Source organism: Solanum dulcamara, chromosome 4, assembly GCF_947179165.1.
Source record: "Solanum dulcamara chromosome 4, daSolDulc1.2, whole genome shotgun sequence".
Lineage (NCBI taxonomy): Eukaryota > Viridiplantae > Streptophyta > Magnoliopsida > Solanales > Solanaceae > Solanum > Solanum dulcamara.
Window position 1 is genome coordinate 17,116,281 of NC_077240.1, and position 21,521 is coordinate 17,137,801.

Below are 21,521 nucleotides of genomic sequence, written 5' to 3' on the forward strand. Positions count from 1 at the left end.
GCTCTATTTTGCTAGTTTGCCTTTATCTTGCATCATCAGTTTCTTTTTCCACTTCTCTCGGGAAAAAAAATATATTCCTTGAGCATATATTTTGATCACTTTCAGTAATTTAGTAATTTCTTTTCGTTATCATAATTGTTTCTTTTATCAAGGATAGACATTGAGATTTAAGTACTGTTTATAGTATGTTCTAATAATTTGTAACGTTGGGATTAATATAATAGAGAACACTGACTCTATCATATAACGACGATATTTAACTGGTGTATATACTAAACGACAAGCTATAGTAATCTATTATCTATTTGAATTTTAAGAAAAGATCCCTTCTTCCAGCTAGGCGTAGTGTGTTTTCTCAATCAAAAATATCTAGAAGATTCGATAAGTAATTTGAAGTTGCTTAAAAATCATCTAAAGGAACATATAGGCTTCAAATACAATTTCCTACATTGTCCGTTTCAATTTATTTGTCTGATTTTAACTTCACATAATGTTTAAGAAATAAAAAAAACTTTTGAATTTAATTTATGATCTTAAACTAAAAATTTATAGAATGTACATAATGTCATTTTTAAACCTATGATTTTAAACATATCAGGTGAAAAATTGAAACTAAAAAATTTCCAAAAAAAAAAGAAATATTCTTTTCGAAATTGACTAAAACGAAAAATGAGACGGACAAATGAAAACGGAGAAAATAGTCTATGACTTTGTCCTCGACTGATATCATACTTTTCGTCCAACAGATAAAGTAACAAAATATTATTACAGGTATATTCAATGGCATAGCTACATGCAGTTAAGGGTGCTGATCAATTGAATACTTTTTAAAAAAATTATATTATTTATATAAAAAATTACTTTTCATATATATATGCATATTGAATCTTGAACATTCTTAACAATTTTTTTTAATTTTGACTAATATACTTGGAGATGTACTTTTATAATTGTATATTATCGAATGCAATGCCCAAAATCCCAATTCCCAGCATTATGTTGGTCAAGCAATTGCCGAAACTTTTTTCACTACCTTATTAGTAATTCTTCATAATTTTACCGTCAGCTCATTGGTTTATCAAATTAATAATTTATTGTGTTTTAAAGGAAAAACAGGTGATTTAAGAGATAATCTTTATTTTCCTACTTTTTGGGTGTCAAAGCAATAACTCAATAATAAGTTACGTAAATAGGAAATTGCTCCCACAAGAATTAAGGGTTATGTTTACTAGACCCCCAACATCAACACCTTCCCCCCAAAATTGACTAAAATAAAATAATTATACATTAGCCCTCCATTTCATTTTACTTTGCTTCTATATCCAAAATATATGTTTCATTAAAATTAAGAGAGTTTTATTATTATTCCCCCCTCCTCTATATACTATACTTAATATTAAATAATCATTTAAAATAGTAGTCAAATTTAGAATTTCAAAGTAACATTAATAAGGTTAATTTAATAAAATACATCAACTTTTTAAAATGGTGTGTCAGGCTAATACGGATCCAAGTAATACGAAATGAAAGGAGTATTAAGCAAGAATGAGTATGTACTAATTAAACTTCTCATGATCATTATATTAATGTCATAGCCCTTCTATATAAACCTTAGCACCTTCTTGACAATTTTCCCATCAAACAAACACAACACAATCCATCCTCTCTTCATATAATTATATACTCTTAATTAGCTTAAGCATTCCTTGTTATACTTCCCAAAAATAAAAATGGAAAAACTTGTCCTTCCCCTAATTTTACTTGTCATTTTCTCTATCTTAGTTGTTGAATCCGGTGCAATCGTGCCTAAATTTGTAGAGTCACAATGCAAGCGCACTCGTTATCCAGGTCTATGCGTGAGTTCTCTATCGACCCATTTAAATCCAACGTCACAAGATCCTCCAGAAATAGCTCAAGCTGCTTTAAAAGTGAGCATAGTTAAGGCAGTATACACAAAAAACTATTTGCAAATTGTGTCCAAAGAACTCAAACAAAAAAAGGCTAAGGAATATCAAGCGGTGAAAGATTGTTTAGATCAAATGTCAGATAGCGTTTCTCAGCTTACAAATTCATTCAAAGAGTTTGAACACATGAAGAGTGCAGAATATAGTGAAGGGGATTTTGATTGGTGTCAAAGCAATGTTCAAACTTGGCTAAGTACTGTGTTGACTGACACATATATTTGTATGGATGGGTTTTATGGGTACCCAATGGGTGGTAAAATGATGGCTATGATTAAAGCTAGGGTACTTAATGTTGCACAAGTTACTAGCAATACTTTGGCTTTGTTTAATGGATTTGCAGCTTGGCATAGGGCTAATTCTAATGGTGGTACTGGTGGCTATGGGAAAAATAAACCTTAAAGAAGGTTACATATATACAAAAAATATTTATGAGAGTGTTTTAGCTAGCTAGTTGTGATGGGAATTACTTTTGAGTCTTGGTGGTGTATACATAGAATATGTTTGTAAACTTGAATAATATCATGATGAATCAATATGTGAATATGATCATATTTTGCATATCTTGTAAAAGAAAGGAAAATACTTTTGTTTGGTTAAGTGGCGACATGTATCTCTTTTTAGTAGTTCATATTGCCTAATTAAATGATGTGAACTATTCAAAATAAGTGGACAAAGTCACTTTTTTTCCATCACAAAAATCACATATCTTTTATTATTTTATTGAAAAAAGTAATTTTTTAATTAAGAAAAAGCATTGATCTTTTGTCATTTCACTCAAAAAAATTACTCGATCTTGAAAATTATGTGACTCCATTTTTACACCAAAAATATTAAAATTAAGAAAATTAAACCCAATTCATTTACCCAACAATAACAACATATTCGGTGTAATTCCATAAGTGAAATATGGGAAGGTGAGAAATTTTCAAGCAAATTTTTGTATTTTGGTAGTTTACCTTGATTGTACCATGCATTCTTGTTATTTGAATTCTTACATACATCCATGTATTTCTATATTTCGCATTGATTTTGCATCATGTAGGTAACTTTTTCTTAGGTATGGGATATAATTTTTGTTGTTTGTATCCTTCTTTGACTGTATTTTATGGTTGTATCATTATTTGGCTGTATTTTTATGGTTGTATAGTCAATCTCTATATTTTTGTTGATTGTATCTTTATATATATCTATGTATTTTACATATGCCTCCTTGATTGTATATGTTGCGCGAATGAATTAATACATTTGATACATGTTGTATTGTGCGAATGAATATAATTGACATAACTTGATTAATTAGTCGTGCAAACAAATACAAGTAACATAGATTATAATCGTCGTGCTATACAAATGCATGATGATAAAATAATTTCTACAAATGATAAATTTTGAAAGAAACTATAGTTATATATGATAATTGTGGGCTCTAAAATGTAGTGCTTTTTCTGTTGAAAAAATTAGAGGGAGAACATTTTTTAATAAATAATTACTGATTTTAGTGATACTATTTATTTATTATTATTTATAACAAAACATAACAATATTATGATATATCTGTCATGTATTAAAAGTGAACTATGCATGCAATATAAATGTATTATAAGTGTTTTAAAATATATTATATTTGTTTGGTAAGAAATTGACATAATGTATTATAAGTGTATTAAAATGTGTGATAAATATATTATCAATGAATAAAACTTGTATTATATGAGTTTTATAAACTATTCTCGTTAATATGTATTAAAACTGTATTATAAGTGTCCAATAAAAAAAAAATATTATTGCTATAAATGATAAATATTTTCTTAATATAGTATATTTATGTAAGTTTCCCTCTTCTCTTTTCATTTACTAGCCCAACAAAATTCCAATGGGCAAATTACACCCGGTGGACATTCGGACAAAGCAATTATTAAAAAATGCTTATTCGCTGTATAGTCAGTATATATTTCATGTATAGTCAAGCTATATTCAGTTTTTGAGTATATCATATATATATTCAATATATAGCTCATGTATAAATAATCTATATTATATAGTCAATATATAGTTACTATATATTTCCTATAATTTTAATTATTTTTTATGTAAATAAAATATAATTATATTTATTATAAATTAATTAATTTATTATATATATTTAAAATTGTCTCAATTTCACGAGAACAGCTCAACACACAAGCCCATAAATAGAATTGGACATAACAAAATCAATTTTGGGCCGGACAGCAATTCGATTAGGCTCATCAATTAAACCCCGACGTTAATAATTGCTTTTAAGCAGATGAATCTCATTCCGGCAATAGCAGCGGCAAAATCAAATCAAATAAAAAAAATTGAGGCAAATCGTCAGAGTGTTTCTTCTCGGTGTTTCTGTTAGCGGAGTAGAAGAAAGCTCAAAGATGGAGGAAAAATTGAAAATGGGAGTAAGCGAAGCTGAAGAAGACGATGAACACGATGCTAAAGAGAGTGTTCTGCAGAGATATTTTCTACAGGAATGGAAGCTTGTTAAATCACTCCTCGACGATATCATTTCCAATGGGCGTGTCTCTGACATCTCCTCTGTGCATAAGATCCGATCCATCGTACTCTCTCTTTCTCATGTCTTTCGTCTGTTTGAACTGCATAATTACTAGTTCAATGCTATGTTTGTAGCTGAAATACCTGTAAAATTTAACTTTACCTTTTTAATTTTGTTTTTTGGTTGTCTAACAATATAAATGCTAAATAATTCAGATATTTGGCTCATCCTGTTAGGAGAATGACATGATAGATGAAAATAACACATAGAGCTAGAGTAGGATGGTTGAAATGGAGAAATCTTACAAGATTGTTATGTGATAAGAGGATGGCTACCAAACGGAAATACCAGTTATATAGAATGGTTGGGAGTCAAATAATACTATGTGAATGAAATTTGGCCTCTAAGGCCTAAGTGCCTAATGTATCCAAGACAAAAATGTGAATGTTAAGATGAGGTGTGATCATACAAGATTAAAATGATGTACAATAGCACATATAGAGAAAAAAGTGAGAGGTTACGTGAGATGCTTTTATTGTGTCCTACATTCCAAGGACATTCGCCCATAGGTGTGACACCGTGATGACTAAAGGTGTTAAAAGGGAACATGTGTACTCAGATCACATGATGAAAGTAAGTTGTCTTAAAGTACCTCAATTTCTTGGGATCATTGCGAAATTAGTAAAGGATAAGATACGATGCAAGAGAAGTGTATGGATAGGCAATCCCGACTAGTCGGGATTGGGATATTTTGTTATTAGCACATTTACATTAGTATGGTGTTTGATGGAGTCTTTTAAGTTTGGTTAAAGATTGTATTACAGTGTAAGAAAAGGCATCAGATCTAAAAAATCCTTTTGAGTCTTGAGTAATTCCTAATTTGTGCTATACCACAAACAATTGAGTAGTTGAATGAAAGAAACTTAAATGGAGCATATTAGATATAGAGGATTTATATACCCAACTGCAACTAGTTTGAGATTGAGGTGTGATTCTGGATGTTGTTATTGTTGGGCGATATATTTAGACTAAAGATTTGAACTTTGGTGTGATTTGATTAGAAACTAAGCTTCTAAAGGAACTGTAAAACTACATTTGTGACTGAAGAATGTTATTGAACTTCAAGCTTGATAAGTATGCTCTCTTTTCTATTTTATATGAAAGTCATACATCCTTGATCTCTCCTGAAAAGATCAACTCTTAAGTATATTTGAAAGTTCATTGTATTAACATTTCTACTTTTCCCTTAATGACATGCTCTAATACAAATTGATATGGCATGTTGAAAACCACTAGTTGCTAGGATTATATATTTAGCTTATGAGTGAAAAGTCTTACTCTATTTCTTAAATTCCAAGTTCAGTTGAACACCACCTTCTAGTTTGAATTGCAGGAAGTATTTTGATTTTGTGTTTTAAGGACAATTTTTTTTGTAAGATAGAATGATTAACTGATATGATGGTTCATTGGTGAGTAAATTTTTCTGGTTTTGATAACTAAAAGTGAGCTTGTAGAGGAACTGTGAAGAGATTTAGTTTTTTGAGATATGACTGTGAAGAGATGTATTTGTGGAGAAGAAATTCAAAGAATGTATTGTTTCAAATTTCTGTTCGCCTTTTACGCATGTTGATGTAGGACACTATACTCTTGATGATGCCAAGTCCAAACTCTTAGAAGTACTTAATGATTGAGTAGTTTGCTTTCAGAATTCCTAAAACATCAGTTGCTTAGAGCTAATGCAAATTGTATAAAAGTTGCAGTACTATATTTTTCTTTGGTAGTACATTAATTATTTGTTTATATATGATATGCAGATGGACAAATATCAGGAGCAAGGTCAATTACTGGAGCCTTACCTCGAGAGTATGGTTTCGCCCCTCATGTCCATTGTCCGTTCAAAAGCTGTCGAACTAGCTGCTGCAGCGGAAGAGATTCTTGAAGTAATTAAGCCTGTGTGTATCATAATATATTCTCTGGTGACAGTTTGTGGCTACAAGGCTGTTGTCAAGTTCTTCCCTCATCAGGTTTCTGACCTGGAGCTTGCAGTATCTCTCCTGGAGAAATGCCATAATACACAAGCTGGAACATCACTACGACAAGAAAGTACTGGAGAGATGGAGGCAAAGTGTGTGATACTGTTGTGGCTCTACATTCTTGTATTGATCCCTTTTGATATAGCCTCTATGGATACTAGTGCTGGGGATAATAACTATGCTGGAGGTGATGAGCCACCTCCACTTGTTCTAAAAATTCTGGAAATCTCTAAAGACTACCTTTCAAATGCGGGTCCTATGCGAACCATATCCGGTTTGCTGCTCTCAAGGCTTCTAACACGCCCAGATATGACAAAGGCTTTTACCAGGTCCAACTGCCAAAACTCTTGCCATTTCTAACAGTTCATGATTTGAAATCTCGCAATCAAGCAGATGAAAATTATCAGGAAAAAAAAAAGAATGAAAGAAAGAAAGGAAAAAACATGTAACAGTAGATGAATTGTCTGGTCACTTTCATGCATGTACATTATGTTTGTGAATGCAAATGACAAGATACTCGCTGGAGTACAATTTACTTCATTTTCACTTTACTTGTTATGTTACACATGCAATTCACTTTTATGCGTGATCAGCAGACAAAATCCTCGTCCTTTCTTGCAAATTGTCATGATGCCTGATGAGCATTCTGTTTTATTTTTCTCCATGTTTAGTATTATTTGTTTGGGCAGCAAAAAGAATAAAAAATCTTCTACAATGAAATATGCTGAGCAAGTACGATGTAAATATTTTATGCCTCCTTTGGGAATTATTTAACACTTGCAAATTCTTTTACTCTATATATTTGAGTTACATATTTGCATCCCCCATAACTTTGTTTTTCAGCTTTGTGGACTGGACGCATGAAGTTATGTCATGTCTTTCAAATGATGTTGTCAATCACTTCCAGCTGTTGGGTGCAGTTGAAGCACTAGGTGCTATTTTCAAGGTTCATTCCTTTTCTGTGTGCACTACTTTGGTTATTTCCTAGATTTCTTTATGCACAGTTGCTATCTGTAGAATCTGTGATTCTACTTAAGAACTTAGATGTTCCCCTCAAACTCAAATTTGAATCAACTGAATTCATCTTTCATTCCTCGTCCTTCAGACCATGAAGTATTTGTAGCTGCTGTTCAATCTTCATTTCTTTTGGTAACTATCTGAGAGTGTGGTGAAAATCCATTTTGAAAGAAATGGACAAGTTTGGAAAATCAATTTGGATTTTACAAGCAAATGCCAAGTTTAAGTTTCAGTTATCTTTGAAAGCATCTCCTGATGTCATAATACCAGCGATCAGGTGATTGAAAGAGACACATTGAACATGTTACAAAGTCTAATAGCTTAATAACATAGACATCTTCTTTTTTTTTTTTTTTTTTTATAAATTTTATAAAAAAAAATTATAATTTTTTTAAAAAAATTTATAATTATTTTTTTTAAGTTACCAGTTTCAAAAATAACATAGACATCTTTTTCGCTGTACTCACTATGGAGTGGCACACTTGTGCGAGAGGTTATTTAACCTGTTCATTATTTGGTGATCTTGCAGTCTTGCTTTAGTATGTGAACTTCTTAGAACACTATTGTTTTCCTCTAAATGCAGAATGGAAGCCCGAAAGTGTTGCTTAGTGTGATTCCTGGTGTTTGGAATGACACATCAGCTCTGATGAAGTCCAACACTGCAGCTCGGAGTCCTTTACTTCGCAAGTATCTTGTGAAGCTAACTCAAAGGATTGGGATGATATGTCTCCCTCCACGTCATCAGTCATGGCGATATGTGGTAAGGCAGCTAATTATTCAAAAGGCGGGGCTTAAATGTTTCTTGCTAGTTACAGAGGGATGGTTGCTCTGCTTCAAAACTCGTGTGGACTGACATAGTTAACTAGGTTTAGTATCATTTACTAGGAGCCAGCTGTCCTACCATCTTTCTAAGAAAAAAAGTTATGATGATCTGTGGGGAATAGGGAGATTAGGGTCTTTGTAATCTTTTGCCAGGTGGCATCCTTTTTTCGTTATGTTGCCTCACTGATCTTAATGTGATTTTTGAACATTGTCATCCTTTCTTGCTCTTCTCGATCCTTGTCAATATTTATCCCTCATTAAAAAATTACAGCACTGTGATGTTTATCAAAGTTAAGAGCAACATGCATTTTACGGTATTCCGCTGTTATACTTTGTGCTGATCAACTCACCATAGAGTGTGGAAAATTAGTTTGCAACAATGCTTTCTTTGCCATGCAGGGTAGAACCAGCACGCTTGGAGGGCATATTACTGTCGATAGAATCGAAACGAACCAATACAATAATTATAGGAACAATGATCTATCGAATTTCTACCAAGAGCTGGACTGTCATGAAGAAGACGACATGGATGTCCCTGAGATAGTAGAAGAGATAATTGAACTACTACTGTCAGGACTGCGTGATACGGTATGTCTAAAGGGTGAGCTTCCATCTTGTACTTATCTGTTTGTCCTCGTTAATCTTAAGTAATTAGTGCGATACCTGTAGACAAATTCAAGTTGATATCTGTTTTCATTGGATGGATTTATTTTATTTATTTGTTTATTTGGTAATGCTCCTTCACCTCTTCCTCATGTGCCATGGAAGAATCATGATAAATTTAAGTTTGAATATCCACGTATATTTCTATTTCATTTTGAGCTAGTGCATTTGAAAACTTGATAGCTTAATGCAAGGTTGTGTCTCTCTCTGTCTGAGTATGCGCACATGTGCCAAAAGAGATCAGTTAGTTTGAACAGAAGTAAATAATTGTCTCTCTGTTCCACAATGTGACTGACACTAAGAATCTCATAAAGCAGTTAATAAATGACACTTCATCTAGCTGAACAGTCATAAAGTGTCATTTCCTTACTGTTTCCAGAGATTCTTAGTGATACTCACATTATGGAACAGAAAAGGACATTTATTTACTTCCATTCAGGCTAACTGATCTCTTTTTCGTTCATCTGCAGTTGCTATTTTAAAAACAGGTTTGTGTCTTCTCATACATTAGCATTATTTGATTCCATTTCAGTATATTACTGCTACAATAGCTTCCTTTTATTTATTCACATTTTCACTATCTATTTTTTATTTCAACTTTCTCATCTTAGAGATTTTATCATGGCACTACAGGATACTGTTGTGCGTTGGTCTGCTGCAAAAGGTATTGGCCGTGTTACTTCACGGTTAACTTACTTGCTTTCCGATGAAATCCTTTCATCTGTTCTGGAGCTCTTTTCACCTAGCGAGGTGTGTTACTTCAGTTGTTTCTTACCAATTGTTTTTCCTGTTATCTTATGATATAGCCACTATATCTGAATACAGAATATTAATTAAGGAGACCCAGACTTTGTAAAGCTAATAGTTTCTCTTCCGCTTCATATTTCTTGATTGTTCATTTGGTTTATGTTATGCTTATGTATTCTAGTGTTACAGGGCGATGGTTCATGGCATGGTGGCTGTTTGGCGCTGGCTGAATTGGCACGTAGAGGATTGCTGTTGCCTATTAGTTTTCACAAAATTATTCCTGTTGTTATAAAGGTGTTCCTTACTGAAGTTCCCTAATTTTTCTGTACTTTTGATCTCTCTATGTTGGACCTTGCAATTGAGCAATTAATTTTCTCTAAAGAGTATAAACTTGCTAATGATACACAACTTGCTTCATCAATGTTCATCTTACCTTCCAGGAAACGTATAGGCTAAGATAAGCAGGCAACCCTTAGTTGACTATGCTCTACTCCATGTTGGTTGGTTGCTCACCAGCTTTAAGCTATCTCTAGAAATTCAAATAGGTTAATTGGAATTCTGTTATGCCCTACACTTTAGTATTCAAGTGAAACATCTTAACAGGAATCTCTCTTTTAGAAAATTTGTCGCTCTTAGGCAGATAAGATTCTTTCTTACTTCAGAAATAGGATAGATAAGACCTGCTGCCTACTTACAGATGAGAGAAAGGAGATAGAGAGAGGGGAAAGTAGGGAGGGAGGAGGGGGAGAAAAGGGTCTCTGTTTACCCATGATGAGCATGCTGGTTAGGCAATCAGAAGCACAGATGCCCGTAGAGCTCATATTTACTGACTGCTGTGTGCTTATGGATCCAAATCACATTATTGAGTATTTGTGTCATTGTCGATGTTTCTATTGTGTACTTATGATCATATAATCTTCACCTTTGAAACACCCGTTGTTTAGATTTTCTATATTATCATTCAATTCTTAGCAGCCGGAACACATATCATCCTCTTTTGATGTTTACTAATGGATATGCATGATAAATGGATATATGGGTGTACCTTGTTGGGGGGATGAGTTACTGAAACATATTCAATCTCGACTACCGAATCGAGATAATGGATTGCATTAGACTTGCATTATCCACTCATGCAATTCTTCCCTCATTGAAGCTTGATTTTTGTCGCCTAATAATGAGGGAAAGTTTGGTGTGGCAGGCAATACATTATGACATTCGAAGGGGTCCACATAGCATTGGATCTCATGTACGTGATGCTGCTGCTTATGTTTGTTGGGCATTTGGCCGTGCATATTGCCATGCAGATATGAAAAACATTCTCCAACAGCTTGCTCCACACCTTCTCACTGTGGCCTGCTATGACCGCGAGGTACCAAAAACACAGGGATCATTCCTTATCCAGTCAAGGCACTTCTTCCTCCAATTAAAATGATGCAACATTGTTATTACTTCCCAGGTTAATTGTAGAAGAGCAGCAGCTGCTGCTTTTCAAGAGAATGTTGGACGACAAGGAAATTATCCTCATGGTATCAATATAGTGAATACAGCTGATTACTTTGCACTTTCTTCACGTACAAACTCCTATCTTCACGTTGCTGTCTGCATTGCTCAATATGATGGCTATCTTTACACTTTTGTTGATGAGCTTCTGAACAGCAAAATCTGTCACTGGGTATGTTTATACTTGCTTGGTAGCTAGCTTTTACTCAGACAAAACACTTCTTTTATAAAAAAAGATGTTTATGGTTTGCTTGAGTGTGCCTTTTATTTGTGGTTTGCGGAGGTGCATTATATAAGTTTGTTACCAAAGATAAGATGCATATACCTGATTTCTCATCAAAGTTTTGAGGTCTTACGAAAAGTAGTATTGTGATAACTGACAACTTTTGTCACATCATGGAACTGAAAAAAGATAGTAGGAATTGGATTAGAAATGTGATGGGAATTTGTTTACAAATATCAACAACATACCCAGTGTAGCCCCACAAAGAGGGGGTTGGGCAGGGTAGAATGTACTCATACCTTACCCCTACCTCAGAGGTAAAGAGGTTTTTTCCGATAGACCCTCGACTCAAGAAAAACAGTCCAAAGCAATCTCAAGAAAGAAGTAATGGAAGTACATGAAATAACAAACAAAACAAAAAATAGCAGATAATAACAAAATGGAAACTACAACAAAACAATACTATAATAGTCGAGGTACAAGAAACAATAGATTGTAACAAAAATTGAAGGACGAGAAACTATAGGAGCAATACTATGACTACTTATTTGAATGGACAGGAAGACAACTACAGAAATCACACTGCTATCTACTAACCTTCTATCCCAATCCGTCTCTTCCACACCCTTCTATCTAAGATGATGTCCTCAATAAGCTGAAACTACGTCATGTCATGTCTAATTACCACCTTGCCAGTGATATTGTTTACAAATATCACTCTCTTTTTTTCTTTTAGGAACTTCATAGTTTTCTTCTCTTGTAACACTTGACAGGATTAAAGGTAAACAAATTTGGCGACATGTCTGTTTAGAAAAGATAGTTGCAAAGGAGGTTATGCTGATCCCTCTAAGGATCTTTCAGTTGGGAAACTAAAGGTGTAACCCTAATTATGGCAAACTATAAGGTCATTTAGTAATGTTTCACCTCCTTGTAATTTTTTCTGTGTTCCTTTTCCTATTGAGCTTAAGACATGCATGCATAACAGTCTAAATCTGAGAATTAAGACCCTGCTAATATCATACCAGCTGGCCAATGTACTACTTTATTTGTGCACTAATTTTGGCATGTGCTTTCACTAGCTATTCCTATCATTGATGAGTCCTTTTGATTGGTTACCTTACTGTTGTAATATAGGATAAGAGTTTGAGAGAGCTTGCTGCAAATGCCCTTTCTTCTCTTGCTAAGTATGATCTTGGACATTTTGCTAGCACCGTTGTGGGAAAATTATTGCCTTGCACATTATCTCCTGATTTGTGCATGCGTCATGGTGCAACTTTAGCTGTTGGGGAGGTTATATTGGCTCTACATGAACGTGATTATGTTCTTCTCCCAGGTTTGTGTCTCCCTTTTAGCTTCAAGCTTTTAGTTATTTGTGTGAGATCAAAATTCAAGCTGGTTGGCACTGGTTTACAGTTTAAAGGACTTCAATGCATTTGAGTGTTTTACCTCTTTGTTTATAAATTTTAGTTTTTTTCTACGCGCCACTTGAGTTGAATAGTTCTTCAGTATACTGGAAAATGAAATTTGCTCATAAATTGGAAGTCTGTAACTATACTACTTAAAAAAAACTCAATTATTAAAATATATGAGATTGTAATGATGACTTGTACTCAATCTGTGCAATTAAATTCTACATATTGTTATTTTATATATTCATAAATGTATGAAACATGATTTTTTTTCTTATTGGTTGCGAAATCAAATCATGAATTCTCAGTGAAATTATTTGTCTAACTTCTTTGTCAGAGCTTTTTAGTTCCTATCAGTGCTTATGGTTGCAGTGATTTCTTCGCATCACCAAATAAATAAGCCTTGGAGAAAAAGTAAAGTTGTACCGTGTGACCTACAGGTCACAGGTTCGAGCCTTGGAATCAATTTTGAAGTTTGCACCCTGTAGGCTGCCTACATCACACCCCCATGAGGTGCGGCCCTTCGCCAAACCCTGCGTGAACACATAATACTTCATGCACTTGGCTGCTCTATTCTTCTTCTTTGCATAGCTAAAATAGTCCCTCAATCCCAATCAATTGTCCTTAGGGGCAAGAGTATAAGAATATTATGGGAGTGATAGCTGCGCTGTACAGTTTAAATAGAAGTGAGCTACTGATTGGAGTATGTAATACCCAGAAGTGACTTTAAGAAGAGCAATGAGTGTTCTTTCAGTTCCAGAAATTTGGATTAGCAGGAAAGCCAAGATGTACTGGACATTGAATTTGGGAAAGAGGATTACATTCTAAGACATATTGTACTCATTTTTCATAGTTTTTGTGTCATGTATTTAATTGTTTTTCCATCACATACAACTGGACACCCAATTTTTGTGACGTTCCTACCATGTGAGTGTCATTTCAAATTTTTAATTACCACGATTCTTGTTTAAGTTAATAAAAAGAGAAAATCATCTGGTTAAGGGTTACGGCACAGTCTATTTCTGTGTTTATATGCAATCTTAATTGTGATCCCTCTATTTTTCCATTACAGATCTGCAGAATCAAGTTGCTGGTGTGGTTCTTGCAATTGAGAAAGCACGACTGTATCGTGGAAAGGGAGGAGAAATAGTGCGTTCTGCTGTTTCCCGTTTCATTGAATGCATTTCATCAGCTCGTGTCCAATTGACAGACAAAATAAAACGGAGTCTGCTTGATACACTCCATGAGAATTTGAGACATCCTAATTCTCAGATACAGGTTTATCTTATGACTTTGTCAATTTCCTGCTGATTAGCTTCCTGTGAGGGAATTGCCTGATTTACTATTATGTTTATAGGGTGCTGCTGTTGCAGCCTTAAAGAGCTTCATTCCTACTTACATTGTGTCTTTGGAAAGTAAAGGCTTCAATGCCATTACATTAAGATACCTTGAGCAATTGACTGATCCTAATGTGGCTGCTAGACGAGGATCTGCACTTGCACTTGGTGTTTTGCCATTTAAGTTTCTATGTGTAGGATGGAAGGATATACTTCGTAAGCTTTGTGCTGCTTGTGAAATTGAGGTAAGGAAGTGCTTCTGTTTTAACTTTTGCTGATGGAGGAAGTAAGCTACACATTATCTTGAATGATGGAACAACTTTATGCTCTACAGGATAACCCTGAAGAAAGAGATGTTGAAGCACGGGTAAATTCTGTCAAAGGACTTGTATCAGTGTGTGAAATTTTAACCAAGACACAAGATCATTCTCATCTATTGTCTGCAGAAGAATGCATATCTCTGAATGCTTATATAAAGAATGAGGTTATGCAGACTTTATTTAAAGCTTTGAATGATTACTCTAAAGATAACAGAGGTGATGTTGGTTCTTGGGTTCGTGAGGCTGCCATAGATGGCCTTGAGAGATGCACATATATTCTATGCAAAAGAGGACTCAAGGGCTTCTCAAGCAAGTCAGAACAAATGGAACTTGGATCTCTTCCTCAGTTGGACGAGACAGATGTTACAAACCAGATGAATTTTCTTTTTGATGAAAATATGGCAACTGATTTAGTTGGAAACATTGTTAAACAAGCAGTGGAGAAGATGGATAAATTAAGAGAGCTAGCTGCAAATGTTCTTCAAAGAATTTTGCATAATAAATCAATTTATGTACCATTCATTCCCCATCGAGAGAGACTAGAAAAAATAGTGCCTGACGATGCAGATCTGAAATGGGGGGTAGGTTAAAATTGCTCGTCTTGTTGGTTGCTATATTTTCTGGTATCTGACAAACAAGCCTTTCTATGCCAACCTGCAGGTACCTACTTTTTCATATCCTAGGTTTCTTCAGTTACTTGGTATCAGTTGCTATAGCAAATATGTGATATCGGGGTTGGTTATTTCCATTGGTGGCTTGCAAGATTCATTGAGGAAGCCATCACTCAGTGCGTTGCTTGAATATCTTCAGTCAACTGATGAAAATATAAATGATCCTAAAGAGTACAATCTTTCCAATGACATTCTTTGGGTTCTTCAGAAATACAGGAAGTGTGACAGAGTTGTGGAACCCACTTTGAAGGTAAACTTGATTGGAAATTCCTTTTCTGCAAATGATAATTGTCGACCCTTCCCTTAATTGTAGACCACTGTTTATCTTTCTAGAATCATCACGTTAGGATTTATGAAGCAGTTATTTTTCTTGCAGTTGTGAAGATGCTTGTTAATCATATTTTTTTACAGCAGCAATCTGGTGAATTTTACATTTTTGACTGTCTATGCAGCATCCTGAGTTTTATCTATTTTCCTTTTTATTGGTTAAAAACCATTTCTTGTAAAAATTTATGAATTGTAGCTCCTTTGAAAAGAAGAAAAATGTGGAATGCCCCTTCACTTTTAAAGTGACCTTACTATATCCAAGGACAAGGATCTTTAGTGGTGAACATTATGCTGAAGCATCTCAGAGCTATATGTGATATATGATTTTGCTAGAGAGTGTGCAATATAGTTGAATTAAAATGTGAAGTGGTGAAATCTGCCATCACAATAGAAGTCTGGTAGTCATGAATTCCGCCAGTGGAATCTCACGCTCTCCACCTCTGACTTATAACTATATTTCTGATCAAATTCAACTCTACGGATATTTCTCAAATCTGTGCTTCATCTTTAGACAGGCTCGTTGCAGGAATCTCTGCTAAATCCTTCTATAAAGTCCCATTTTATTCTTTGCGTATTTGTAAAAGAAGTCCTTTAGAGTATTCTGTTTTGTCCTCATTTGCCATATCTCATTTTTCGGAAAACTACAAGCACTCTTTATGTTATTCTTCAAGTTCCACTATTCTGAATATAACAGAATCTAAGCATCCAACCTACAATCGTAAGGCAATGGGTGGAGAAATCAGGGACAATTATTAACTCATTTGGAAACTCTTACTATGTCAATATCTGAGAGGTTCTCTAACACCCTTCTGCATGTGTAACCTGGTTCAATAGGGTTTGCGCATGGGCAGAAAGCTGTGTTGCCCTTCTTTTTTTATTTTTTTTGGTTGAGGAGCAACGTGGCTTAAAAGGCTCAAGAGTTGGTTTGGAGTAGAGAGCCCAATAGGCTTGCTTAGAGCAGAGAGATAAAGGCTCAATTTGCTCAAGTGAGAGAGATCCAAGTGATATAATATTAATATGTTGAGAGAAGACGGTTGTGGAACAAAAGTTCGGCTCTGACACCATGTTAAGGGGCCTTAGGTCTAACCCAATCTCAAGAACTAGTGCAATGGCGAGGATTTACCAAGACCATACAAGAAGACCAAAAGCACATACACTTAACTACTGTGGTATTTTGACACCCTCATACATTCAGAATTGGCTATGGAACGTGGGATAATATAAATTATTTGAGTGGCCTAACATTGGGCAACTGATATTAGGAATGGTGTTTGGTGTATGTACCATGTGAAGGAATTACAGTATCCAACCCATAACCTTAAGGCCATGGATGGAGTAATCTTATACACATGCTCAAGGGTATGGCATAGTGGTCAATGAAGTGGGTTGACAACCATGATGGCTCAGGTTCAAACCCCAGCAGAGACAAAGTACAAGGTGATTTCTTCCCTTTTATCCTAGCCTTGGTAGACAGAGTTATCTAATACCTGTTGCTGGTAGAGGTGGCAGGTATGTGGAATTAGTCGAGGTGTATGCAAGTTGACCCGGACACCTCATTTATCAAAAAAAAAAAGTAACCTGAGACACAATAAATTATTTAAAACCTTAAACATCCAATATGGAACAGGTTTTCTAACACTGATGTGTTACTATTTTGTTGCAGACTATTGAGAACCTATTCAGCAAAAAGATTTTCTTAAATATGGAGGTTAGTCTACATCCATCTTGATCTTTCTCATAGTATCCAATCATTCATGTATCCGGTATCTTTCCTTTGTTCTTATATGTACTGGCTTATTCTGCACAAGCATTGCTGTACTGATGATGTGACTTTACCCCTCTCTCTCTCTCATATCTTTTAACAGGCGCAGACTGCAGTGTTTTGTGTTGGAGTTTTAGATGCTCTTAATATAGAGTTGAAAGGATCAAAAGACTTCAGTAAGCTGTATGCTGGAATTGCAATACTTGGATATATTTCATCTGTACCAGAACACATCAATATCCAGGCATTCAGTCATTTACTAACTTTCCTCACCCATCGATTTCCAAAGGTACCAGAAAGCACCTGCACAAGAGAAACTTAAACCGAGTGAATAGATAAATTAGTAACATGAAAACACGAATTGGACGCATTCTCAACAATTGTTTTCGACTATTTTGCAGGTAAGGAAAGCCGCTGCTGAGCAAGCTTATCTTGTGCTCCAACAAAATGACACACTTGTGCCAGAAGACAAACTAGAGAAAGCACTTGAGATTATCTCTGAAACTTGCTGGGACGGTGATTCTGCAGAAGCAAAAGAGAAGCGTTTAGAACTCTGTGCCACGTGCAACCTAGATGTTGGAACATTTTCGAAAGCAGAGATTGGAACATCCCACAGACTTGTTGAACAGGCACCTACCGGTGATGAAAATGCGGCATACTCTTCACTTGTTGGATCAGCTGGGTTTTAGGTCCTTGCCAGATGCATTTAAGAATCAGAACCTTGTGCTATCGCAGAGTTGGTTGCCACTGCTCGGGTTTCCACCCCCACCCTTTTTTGTCTCTGTTGTTCAAGATCACTTTCTGGGAACAAAAGAGTTTGTCTGAGGTTAGTTTGTAACATTATTGAAAATTGTTGTGTTTCACTAAATAGGTAATATGGTGATTGCCGCGTTACCAAGTGTGGTGTATACCTTCTCTGACACCCGAGTCTCGAATGTAGAAATGATTCATTTGGATTGTCAAGGTGATTGACCCTTTTGAAGTGTTCAAACTTTCAAAATCAACTGTTTCAAAAGAGTGATATCTTGTTTCTGTTATTAGTACAAAATGTAAAGAAAATTCAAACACATACGATCTTCAGCGTTCCAGGTGGGTGATTAATATCCAACCGCTAATGCACACTAGGGTAGATAGTTGACATCACTCCCCTTCCTTTAAGAGCCCTGCTAATGCGGGTTTGCAGGATATTTTGTGCGCCGGTTACTCTTTATACGCTACTTTTACAAATTGGATTTTTTTTTGCAATGAAGGTGATAGAGTAGGGGCATTAGTTTATGAAAAATATTAATTTGGTGAAAAATAAAATTTAGTTGGTTGCGTATCATTAAATTGACTAGTTTAGTGTATCTGCTTTGCACGTGTGATTTAGTGATTATTATTAAATTTATATTTAAACAATAATATTTTATATATTGTATAGTTTAATTTTTTTGTATATATAATTATGATAAAAATGAAGCTTACAAAAAGTACAAATTCAAGTGAAAAAAAAAGTCTCACTTCATTTCTAATTTTCAAAATAATAAATAAGAACTTGAAATTTGCAATAAATAAAAATTGAAAGTTATCTGTCAAAAATTAACACTGCAATTTTTTCCCACTAAATTAATACCATACTTCAAAATTGCTTGCAATATCGCTTCTAATTGGAGGCACCAACGGTCTTCATCGGTGACCAATGGTCTTTGTACGAAAAAATAGTTGTGATCTTATTTAGGCACTAAAATTCAGAAATAGTATTTAATTATAATTCTATTTCTATTTTTATAACCAAACTAAATTAGGACGGAAAAAACACAATTGAGATACTTCTAAACTTTCGTACATCTCATTCATTTTGCTTTTTTTGACTACTACTTCTCTTTCCCATATTATTTATTGCTTAAAATTAATACTATTTTTAAAAGAATATTTTTAAAAAGAGAATAAAATTAAAGGAACACGATTTCCATAACGCTTTTGCATCGAAACTATCACTTCGAAGAATTTAGATTTTCACGGTTAAGAAAAATAAATTATTCTTCTAATATTAAAAATATACATCTAATTTCTTCCATATATTTTAGGTTCTTTAATTTTCCACATGCGCCTTTTTTCATATATTTTAGGAGTCTTTAATATCAAGTACATCTCTTTTCATATATTTTAGGAGTCCTCAAAATATTATAAAATAATGATATAATAATTGAAGGAAAATAATAAAAATATAATTTTGTCTAAAGTAAAATCTTTAACTAAGGATAAAAAATCCAATCAACATTAAACAGCAAAGGAAAGGAAGCATGAGCTTATCACAAACATATTAAATAGAGAATATCCATCTCAGTTGAATGGCCCCTTGCAACAATCCGATCAAAGAGCTCATCACCTTACACACAACAATATAATCCTCGTGATAAGTATCCTTTAGGGTTATGCTATTAGGTATAATTGAAAACTAATATTAAGTAAAACTAATTAGTAATAAATCTAATTTTCCGTTCCTTTGAAGCCTTGTACAATTTATGTGGGTAGTCCTAAACAAAAGTGAATTCTAATTCAAAAGTGAATCTTAAAACTAAATAAACAAATAACACTTCTTTTGGATTTTTTTTTGGACTTTTTTCCCCATCTTTTTGAACGTTTTTGACTATTTTTTTGGTGTTGTAAAATAGACTAGATTAATAATTTAAGAAGGAGAAAATAATAACAAGAGAGATTAAGAGAAATAAGAAGTAGAAAGTAATTGCTCTACGTATTTTCTGTATTATGTTCTTGGCCTTCTTCTTAATGCCAAGGTTGGCATATATATATATAAGAGGATACTCAACATGATAGCAGCCCAAGTGGGCAAGTTGCCCACTTCAAGTGGGCCCCACTTGAGAAAATAACATCCATTTTGTGAAATTTTACGTAAAAAAATTTCAATATCCATAAATGTTGTGCCTCGTTAAAACCTTACTAGTAAAAATCCAGTGAAAAAAACCTAGTGAAGGAAAAAGAGTACACATATCTGGTAATACGCCTTGAATGCTGCCTCATTAAAAACCTTAAAAGGAAAACCCAGTGGGACAAAAACCTTGGTTAAGGGAAAAAGAGTGCAGCGCGTATTTTACTCCCCCTGATGAAAACTTCATTTGATATTTTGGAGACGACGCATTCCAACCTTATATCTTAGTTTCTCAAAAGTTTATGTTGGTAATGCCTTTGTGAATAAATCTGCAAGATTATCACTTGAACGAATTTGTTGTACATCAATATTACCACTCTTCTGAAGATCATGTGTGAAGAATAATTTTGGTGAAATATGTTTCGTTCTGTCTCCTTTTATGAAACCACCTTTTAATTAAGCTATGCACGCGGCATTGTCTTCAAATATAATTGTGGGTACTTTAACATTATTTTACATACCACATCTTTCTTTGATGAACTGTATCATTGATCTCAACCACACACATTCTCTACTTGCTTCATGAATTGCTATTATTTCAGCATGATTTGAAGAAGTAGCAACAATGGACTGTTTTGTAGATCGCCATGATATAGCAGTTCCTCCATGTGTAAATAGATAGCCTGTCTGAGATCGAGCTTTATGTGAGTCTGATAAATAACTTGCATCTGCATAACCAATAAGGTCTGCGCAACCTTTATTAGTATAAAACAAACTCATATCAATAGTACCCTTCAGGTATCGCAAAATATGTTTGATACCGTTCCAATGCCTTCGCGTTGGGGATGAACTATACCTTTCTAACAAATTAACAGAAAATGTTATATCAGGTATAGGTGCGTTAGCAAGATACATAAGTGCACCAATAGCACTGAGATATGGTACTTCAGGACCAAGAATTTCTCCATCCTCTTCTGGAGGTCGAAATTGATCTTTTTCCACTTCAAGTGATCGAACAACCATTGGAGTACTTAATGGATGTACTTTGTCCATGTAAAAATTTTTTAAGATTTTCTCAATGTAGGCAGATTGATGGACAAAAACTTCATCTGCTAAATGTTCAATTTGCAGACCTAGACAAAGTTTTGTCTTTCCAAGGTCTTTCATTTCAAATTCTTTCTTTAGATATTCAATTGCTTTTTGGACCTCTTTAGGGGTTCCAATGAGATTTATGTCATCAACATAAACGGCGAGTATAACAAACTCTGATTCTGTTTTCTTAATAAAAACACATGGACAAATAACATCATTAATATAGCCTTCATTTATT

The 21,521-nt window shown here is 34.3% G+C and overlaps 2 protein-coding genes across 2 annotated transcripts; both read left to right on the forward strand.

The window, feature by feature from the left end:
* The first annotated feature begins 1,659 nt into the window (after positions 1-1,659).
* On the forward strand, positions 1,660-2,516 carry LOC129886699 (21 kDa protein-like). The gene has a single exon (XM_055961495.1). The coding sequence runs from the start codon at positions 1,731-1,733 to the stop codon at positions 2,361-2,363; it is 633 nt and encodes a 210-aa protein (XP_055817470.1). The 5' UTR covers positions 1,660-1,730; the 3' UTR covers positions 2,364-2,516.
* Positions 2,517-4,194: 1,678 nt separating this feature from the next.
* On the forward strand, positions 4,195-18,391 carry LOC129886696 (tubulin-folding cofactor D). Its single transcript, XM_055961492.1, has 17 exons — positions 4,195-4,552; positions 6,303-6,850; positions 7,365-7,467; positions 8,122-8,298; positions 8,760-8,948; positions 9,657-9,773; positions 9,960-10,064; positions 10,972-11,142; positions 11,230-11,445; positions 12,631-12,829; positions 13,978-14,183; positions 14,263-14,487; positions 14,577-15,143; positions 15,223-15,483; positions 17,224-17,268; positions 17,426-17,611; positions 17,724-18,391. Exons 1-17 carry the CDS (start codon positions 4,370-4,372, stop codon positions 18,009-18,011), a joined length of 3,786 nt encoding a protein of 1,261 aa, XP_055817467.1. The 5' UTR covers positions 4,195-4,369; the 3' UTR covers positions 18,012-18,391.
* Positions 18,392-21,521: the final 3,130 nt, after the last annotated feature.

Bases quoted from the DNA above. Each gene is read 5' to 3' on its own strand.
- LOC129886699 (XM_055961495.1), top strand. From the start codon at position 1,731: ATGGAAAAACTTGTCCTTCCCCTAATTTTACTTGTCATTTTCTCTATC.
- LOC129886696 (XM_055961492.1), top strand. From the start codon at position 4,370: ATGGAGGAAAAATTGAAAATGGGAGTAAGCGAAGCTGAAGAAGACGAT. The intron at 7,468-8,121 runs GTTCATTCCTTT...CTCTAAATGCAG, and splicing joins CACTAGGTGCTATTTTCAAG to AATGGAAGCCCGAAAGTGTT. The intron at 11,143-11,229 runs GTACCAAAAACA...ATTACTTCCCAG, and splicing joins TGGCCTGCTATGACCGCGAG to GTTAATTGTAGAAGAGCAGC.